At 36.4% G+C, this 8967-nt stretch overlaps 1 protein-coding gene across 1 annotated transcript in view; it reads left to right on the plus strand.

The window, feature by feature from the left end:
* The window catches only part of LOC139902306 (uncharacterized), a 31108-nt gene extending 22621 nt beyond the window's left edge, over nucleotides 1-8487 (plus strand). The window contains exons 3-9 of the mRNA XM_071884946.1: nucleotides 6120-6202; nucleotides 6331-6376; nucleotides 6458-6571; nucleotides 7352-7376; nucleotides 7472-7572; nucleotides 7731-7928; nucleotides 8029-8487. Coding sequence (XP_071741047.1) covers nucleotides 6120-6202; nucleotides 6331-6376; nucleotides 6458-6571; nucleotides 7352-7376; nucleotides 7472-7572; nucleotides 7731-7928; nucleotides 8029-8199 — 738 coding nt within the window. The 3' untranslated portion in view covers nucleotides 8200-8487. The remainder of the gene's footprint in view (nucleotides 1-6119; nucleotides 6203-6330; nucleotides 6377-6457; nucleotides 6572-7351; nucleotides 7377-7471; nucleotides 7573-7730; nucleotides 7929-8028) is intronic.
* Nucleotides 8488-8967: the final 480 nt, after the last annotated feature.

An 8967-nucleotide genomic window follows, 5' to 3' on the forward strand; every position in this document is an offset into this window, starting at 1 on the left:
AACATATTTGTATTGTAAACCATTATGTAATGGTCGTGTGTAAACAGGATATTTTAGATTATCATTATTTGATAATCTACGTAAAGCTTTTTAAACCTTTATTGATGAAATAAAGGTTATGGTTTGTTTTAAAATGAATGCAGTCTTTGAAAAACGTCTCATATAGAGGTCAAAACCTCGCAACGAAATCAATTAATATGGAACGTTTTTAATCAATAAGAACGGGACATTTCAGGTCACCTGCTTCTTCTCTTTCTTAACATCAATCACGTAGGCTAAGAATGAATCACACCCTTTCGTTATTGCCTTCTGAGCTTTCATTAGGGAAACCATAGGGAAGTTAAATCCACTGCGCTCTCCCCTAGCTATCACTCGGGATCTGTCGGCCAAACGGAAAGAAATCATCTTCTTATAACACTTAATATTAGCCCTATTAGCTCTTAACCAATTCATACCTATGACTACATCAAAGCTAGGTATAGGCATCAACAAACAGGTTAAAGGGAAGGCATGGCCGTCAATTTCGATGGTAATTCCAGACACAGATGATGTGCATGGAACCATTTTACCATCAGCTACTTCTATTCCCAAAGGCTCATCTAACATCCTAACAGATAACTTCAACTTATCACAGAAGCCTAAGGACATAAAAGATCGATTCGCTCCAGAATCAAATAACACACGAGCTGGCAAGGAATTAACCAAGAACATACCGGTAATGACGTCATCGGTAGCGGTTGCAGCGTCTACCGTCATCTGAAACGCCCTTGCCTCTGCGGTTGGAGGATTCTTCCTCTTCTGCCCGGCAGAAGAAGCAGGAGATCCCCCGGAAGTAACTGACCTCGCCCCTGACCCTGCCCCAGAACCGGCTCTTGACGCAGATGGACAATCCGCCAATCTATGACCTTCCTTATGGCAACTCCAACAAACATTTGACTTAAAAGAACAAGCTATTGATTCATGACCTTTCACTCCACATTTCAAACATCTTCGGGTCATTGGAGAATACGGTCCGGCATGAGTCGACTTACAAACATTACACCAATCAGGCTGACTTGAACCCGATCCGCTTATACCGGACTTACTCTTCTGTTTAAACCCACCTGACTTCTTCCCACGAAATCCTGATTGCTTACTTGATTGCTGACCAGACTGACCACCAGTTTGACTTTTTGATTTTCCCCCAAAAGATCCACTTTTTGAACTTTCTCTTTTCGCTGCCATGATATCACCTTCAGTAATCTTCGCCATCTCATGAGCCTGTGCCAACGTGGTTGCAAATCTCGCAACTGTTCTATATTCTGGCTTAATCACCCACATAAAATGCTGAATCTTATCCTTTTCAGTCGGTACCCACTGTTGAACAAACCTTAACTTCGATGTAAAATCTCTGAAAACTTCATCAATCGTCATACTTTCTGTCATCTTCATACTCAGAAACTCAGTTTTCAATCTTTCCATCTCATACTCAGAACAATACTGCTCCCGAACCTTAGCAGCGAACTGTTCCCAAGTTATCTGACTGATTTGTTCTTTGGGTAAATATGCAGTGATAGAGTCCCACCATTCCATTGCTTCACCCTTGAGAAGCCTACTAGCAAACAGTACCATAGATTCAGGCTCACAAAAACATGCTTCCAACGCTCTCTCTACTTCTCTTAGCTAATTAAGGGTCATTGTAGGGTTTGTGTGACCACTGTACTCAGGAGGTTTGCAGTCCATAAACTGTTTATAGGTACACTTCCTTCTTGTCTCAGGGACTTGAAATGGGTACATCATTTGATTAGGAAAAGTCTGGTTAAACGGCAATGGCATTTGATAGTTTTGATAGGTATTTTGTGGAAATTGTGACTGAGAACTGCCACCGGCTTGATTATAAAAATTAGGAGGAAAGGTTGTGTTCAACGCAGTGGTATTTGGGTTCCATTGCGCCCGTTCTTGTTCTAATTCCTTAATTTTCTCCTGAGCTTCTAGTAACCGACTTTGAAGTTCTATTACTTCTTGAGAAGTTTCTTCTTCTGAAGACACATGTCCATCTTCGTCAGGGGCTCTAAAAGTACCAGTTCCAGGGACAGTGGGGCCAGTAGCGTTAGCTTCGTTATCTGCCATTACTACACTACCACAACACTCACACCAAAGCTTAGTATAAACTCTGTTAGTACTAACAACTAACACATAACCTGTCCTAATACTCACTTAACCCATCCCCAGCATGTTATGTTTGACATGACTCTTCTAAGTTTGGGAACATGACATGCAGATCACAATGCACATGCTGCCAAACTCAGCTCTGATACCAACTTGTGACACCGCTGATTTTTTTTTTTAATACGTGGCGGAAGCATAATATTAATTTAATACGATATCCACATTAACTATTGTTAATACAACCTGTGTCACGTGTCATTACAAAATACTTGTTTATACAGAGAAAGACATATTTACAAAAAGATTATTGTTTTCATAAAGCAAGACAACATCAGAGTTGACTCCTGTCAAACATAACATCTTCATGCCCGTCTTCTCCCCAAAAGCATAAACTACAAAAGCTAATAACCTGCAGGGAGGAGAGGGAGGGGAATTAGCACGAAGCTAAGTGAGTAAGACTAACTACAGGCCATAGCATACATAAGTGTTATACTAATCATGTCACATAGTCTAACACACAAACATCACCCAGTAGTGCAGTCTACAGAGACTCCGGCGGTTCGGCCAAACCATTAACCTCCAGTTGATCGGGCTGGGGTTTACCGGAAGTTCCTCCTACATACCGTGCTGCATAAATCATCCACACGCGACGTACGCGTCATTCAAACATATACTACACGGATGCAAATAGGCTACCACATGAGGAACCCAACCCGCAGGTTGATCTCTCCTATCGAATTAGGCTACCACAAGATAGGGATGCATTGGGCTCCAGCAGACAAGCATCAACTAACATGCAGTCATCACAAGGTACTAACTAATCACAACAATAAGTATATCTAACAAGCATGGCAATCATAATATAACATGCTACAATATACTATATTCTCCAGTTAGTCCTACTCACCAAATACCAGCAAACGAGAAGGTATTCAGCTATCTAATCACTGAACCTTCTCTTTCTCCTTTTCTCCTGAGAAAACATATACACAAGTTAGTTTCTGTCCGTTAACACCAAATAACACAATATAGAAATTTTTGTCAGAAAAACTGTCCGCTAAAATTTTTCTCCTTAATTATGCACTTTCAAAATTTACATCAAAATCATCAAAATACAAACGGGCAGCATAACGCCTAAAACTCAACACTTTGGTAAAATATTCTGCCCTGGACACTCAGTCGGTCGACTGACACTGACAGTCGGTTGACTGTCTACACAATCGGTCGACTGACCCTCTCAGTCGGTCGTCTCACTTGGTATATCATCAATCGGCCGAAGGTAAATCTCAGTCGATCGGTTGTCATCGTCAATAGGTCGGTTCACCCTCGGTCGGTCGACTGTCGACCGACAGTCGGCCGACTGTGTTCATCTTCTTCAGAAGCTGAACACAAGTTACGGACTTCAAGCTAAAATCGCCAAAACTCGATCTAGAGCTCATTTTCGACACCAAAACTTACCACAACTCAATCACTACATGTTATAGACTATAAACCCACAAAGTTTGGACTATAACAACATCAAATTCATGGGTTTTGACACAAAATCAAGCTTTTTACAAAACTTACACAAAACTATGAATTTAACCACGAATTGAACACAAAAACACATGTTTCTTACCTTGTTAGAATCAGTAGACAACAAAGAACACGATTCCAAGAACAATTTGAGCTCAAGAACTAGTTTTAGCAATTAGGGTTTCAAAGGGGAAGAATTTAGGTACGGGGTAATATTTGGGAAGGGTCTGGAAAGTGCAAGAAATGCACTGCATAAGGCATCAAAAGTGGGTTAAAATCCCACACTGTGTGGCACACGGGTATTTATCAGTTATCTGATATCTTTCGTACATCATTTGGTAACCCAAACGAAGTCCAAATTAAATAAACAAACCTGTTCTGTGACCCTTGTCACAAACTGGTCCTAACCACATTATTATTTAATAGTAAATATTAAATAAAAATAAAAGCACATAGTAACACAATACTAACTTAAGGGCACATTAGTAATCTTACATCTAGGCCCACTTGAGGATGTTACAGCTTGTGAACTGCATAAGAGTGTAACTATTTCAAGTGATTGTTATAGTTAGGATTTTATGTGAGTTTAGTCCAAATCAAGTCTCATTAGTTTCTATCAAACATAGTTTAATCTCGTGAAGTGAGTTTATGTGAGTTTACTAACTTTGATTCATTAGAACTTTGTGAGAAGTCGTACAACTATATTAAAGACATAATAATCGGTAATAACTGCAGGAACAATCCATATTAATAGTGAATCATTGATAATGCTAAAAACGAACATATATTTCATAGCATTATCCTTCAAGAAAGACAAACTTTTAGTTGCAATTGTTCTATTTACAAGTGATATTCGTTTAAATAATAAAAGGTGAAGACAAAAGACAAATTCGATGATTTGAAGACGCAAACGACCAAAAAACTAAAAAGTACAAAGTACAATCCAAGTGGTTCAAATTATTGCTGAGAAACGTCTAAAAGTTACAAGAGTACGCGCCGCGAAACGCAAAGTACAAGATATTAAATAGTACGAAAGGATGTTCGAAAATCCGGAACCGGGACATGAACCAACTGTCAACACGCGATACAACGGGCCTAAAATTACAAGTCAACTATGCACATGAATATAATATAATATATATATAATTATATATATTATATTATATAATTAAATAAAACGTCGGTAAACTAGAAAACAAATCATTGTGAGCTGGCCAAGGTAGCCATGCGATCGCATGGCCAGCAAGACCAAAATCCATGCGATCGCATGGGATGAAAAGCAAGGTCAGGTGCTATAAATAGCCAACGAATTCGACGTTTTATTTACACCATATTTTCAATTACTCTCTATCTCTCAATATATATTTATAATTATTTTATAATTATAATTTTAATATTAAGTTAATAATAATAAAGGTATAGTGGCGAATGTTTTAAGTTTGTAAGTCGAAATTCTGTCCGTGTAACACTACGCGATTAATACTCATTGTAAGTTATGTTCAACCTTTTTTAATTAATGTCTCGTAGCTAAGTTATTATTATGTTTATTTAAACCGAAGTAATCATGATGTTGGACTAAATATTAAGACTGGGTTATTGGGCTTTGGATCATAATTGGGGTTTGAACAAAAGACCGACACTTGTGGAAATTGGACTATGGGCTATTAATGGGCTTTACATTAATTAAATGATATCTCGTTAATTTAATATAGAGATTTATAATTTGACGTGTTTATATATAACCACATACGCTTGACTAGGTAAGGTGGGCGGGATATCTATAAATACTAATAATTATTCATTTGACCGAACACGGGGATGAATTAATAGTCACTGGACTCATTAAAACAGGGGTGGATTACATTCAAGGGTAATTGGTGTAATTGTTAACAAAGTATTAAAACCTTGGATTACACGCAGTTGATAACCTGGTGTATTCATTAAACAAAGTATTAAGACCTTGTTACAGTTTAAGTCCCCAATTAGTTGGAATATTTGACTTCGGGTATAAGGTTAATTTGGCGAAGACTCTCGCACTTTATAATTATGATCGATGGACTATTATGGACAAAACCAGATGGACATATCGAATAATCCAGGACAAAGGACAATTAACCCATGGTAATAAATTAAAATCAACACGTCAAACATAATGATTATGGAATTTTAAATAAGCATAATTCCTTTAATTTATATCTCATCGTACTTTTATTTACCGTCATTTTATTTATCGTCATCTTATTTATCGTACTTTTATTTTATCACATTTTTATTTATCGTCATTTACTTTACGCTTTAAATTAAGTTATATTTATTTTATATTTAATATTTTTACATTAGGTTTTAATTGTGATTTAAGTTTTAAAATCGACAAACCGGTCATTAAACGGTAAAACCCCCTTTTATAATAATACTCCAATATGTATATTCACCAAATTTAGACGTTCATCTTGCAGTTATTTGAAGTTGAACTTGATAGCGCCGATGTTCTCCTTCGTTACTCATCAGCTCTTGTGCAAGGTGCTACAAACGTCTTCTGGTATGTCGTTTACATGTTAATTCTCATTTAGTTTACTCAATGCTGCTTGTTAATTACCTAAATATAGAAAAGATTTGGGATAATATGATAATTTATCTTATTCTATCAATTTGTGTTATTAACTGTAGGATTGATGTCCAGACAAATACGAAACACTTCCAGAGTCTCTTCTCGGTATGAGGGCTTCTAGTTTATACTTTCTTATAACATGCCATATATGTGACCCTTCAGTGACAATTTTTTATTTCGTTTCAGTATCTTCTTGTGGATGTTGCATTGGTACCTGAGAGGTTGAAGAAAATCCCTTTGCAGGTAACAACTTTTCTAATAATTACTTTAAGAGGTAGTTGGGGTGGGGCCCATGGGGGCGTTTAAAAGTGATTACATTTGACATGCATCTGCTGTTTGAGGTTGTAATAATCAAATAGTCAAATGTTTAATTGTTTGGCGAGTTCTTAATATATAAAATGACATCTTTGTGGAAATAGTTGAAACTAACAGTTAGCTGTGTTGAAACGGCGGCCGTCTCGGCTGACTAGTTGGCCGATGAGTTGGTTTGGTGACTAGTATGTCCCATTTCGCCTAAAAACGTCTAATTAGCCTGTCAACGCTACAAAAGTCAGCTTAAAGTCAGCCCGGGTCTATCCGAGTCTGAGTCGAGCATAGTCAAAGTTGGTCATAAATAGGTCAAAATTTTAATATGTTTTGTACTTAGATTATGTGCCCTGTACATATGTTTGAAATATTTACGTTTGAAAACTTTATGTCTGATATATCGATTTTAGATTTGTATATTACTAAAAGTCAACTTTACCCGACCCCGACTCGACCAACCAGTCGTTTCAAAGTTCCGAAAAACTCGTCTCCGTCTTGTGACTTTTCCAACTTTGACGGTTATTAGAGTAAAAGTTTCTCAAATTAGGTAAAATGTGGTAATTAGGCAACTATATATTACCCTTAAATTATTATTATTATTATATTATTATTATTATTATCATATAGTTAAAACTGCAATATCATATAATCTGGTCGAAAATACGTATCCAAACATCCCCTTAGTACTTACAGAAATGATTATGATTTAGACAACCTTACAGTTAAGAGTGCATTTTATTTTGACGAAAATAATATTATCTTCTCGATCTGCAGGCACAGCGAGATCTCTTTAATCTAGGTACTTCTCAAAACGTACATTTACAGATCTACATCATCATAAACTGAGGTTATGCGTAAAAACGTATTGTATCTTACCTCAATGTTTTTTTACAGTTGACAAAATCGAAAGCTTTTTAAAGAATTTTCCAGTGTATCCAAATGCTTTCTTAGTAGGGGGTCCCGCAGACATTTTTGTTATCGAACTAGCTGATCAGGTACCACCAACAAACCACCTATGTCTTAAATATTATATTATTATAATTATATATATATATATATATATATATATATATATATATATATATATATATATATATATATATATATATATATACACACACACAATGAATATGACTTTTTAATCATTGGGCAGCTTCAAAAACTGAAAGTGGAGCCTGTGTTGTTACATTATCTATCCCAAATTAAAGTTCTCCAAGGTCTAGAATTAAGAATGACTACAAGCACCAGACTTAAAACATGTTTGTACAGCTTCACATCATCTGGTGGACCCATGTATCCAACACGAGCTGTTCGTCATGCAGCCTGGGATGCTCTAGATTTTCTTTTTCCAGTCAGTAAATCGACCTCATATTAATTATCTAATAAATAATATAATAACAATAATAATAATGATGTTTTAATGACATTATTATATGTGTAATTTGATTCAGGTGGGACGATATCCTCGACACATGATTAGTCTGTTTTTTCGGTTAATGTATCCATGGTACTGGCCATCTTCATGTTGGAACTTTGTCTTGTCATGCATACAAGCAATATTTTATTCCATATTGAGGCTCGTTTTCCCCCGCCATAAGTTAAGAGACCCCCATCAGTCCTAGTCATGGCGAGACAATATGTGAAGCTGATGTCAAATTACTCTCTGTGGCTCTAGACAGCCAGCTAACTTGTATTTATTTTGTTCGCTGGACTCACGCACGCCTTTTTGGTTGTCGTGAGCCGTTGTTCGTTTGTTGGGTGTTGTTATGTATATGCTAGTTATTTTATTATTCCCTTCAAATGAGGGGTTTTATGTGTATTTGTTTCTTTGTTTTGTGGCATGTTTTCTTTGTATGTATTTTATGTTTGTTTTTATGTTACTATAACAACTCTTTCGTGCCCTTGGTACGTTGGTCACTTAGTTAAAAACATTTGATCAAGGCATTGAACCCTTCAATTTGATCCGAGTAGTCTTGACTAGCTCCTGATCCGACTAGTCTCTAGCTTGGCCGATTTATTCGGTCAAATTTGTCAAAAATCCGATTAGTCAGTTAAATTCATACCAAGCTTAAACTAGACTATTCAACAAGTCGGTAAACCAATATTTTGAGAACTAAGTTATTGTTATGAATGTTTTTTTATCTAAGAACATGTTTTATCAGTTGAATTCAGTTTGTTCACTCAACTGTTCAAAATGTTGGCTGTATTATTTATAGGTTTCTTATATCAAGGTCTACTGGTCATGATGCCCCAGGTTCCTTCCATTAGCGGAACTTTGTGGAGACCCACCATAATCATTTGAGTTAGTGTAATGTTTACCATTGGGTTTAAAATTATATTATACTCCGTACTATAATGGCCGAAAACACCAACTGCATGAAATTACTTCA

The sequence above is a fragment of the Rutidosis leptorrhynchoides genome, chromosome 3, assembly GCF_046630445.1.
Source record: "Rutidosis leptorrhynchoides isolate AG116_Rl617_1_P2 chromosome 3, CSIRO_AGI_Rlap_v1, whole genome shotgun sequence".
NCBI classification, from domain to species: domain Eukaryota; kingdom Viridiplantae; phylum Streptophyta; class Magnoliopsida; order Asterales; family Asteraceae; genus Rutidosis; species Rutidosis leptorrhynchoides.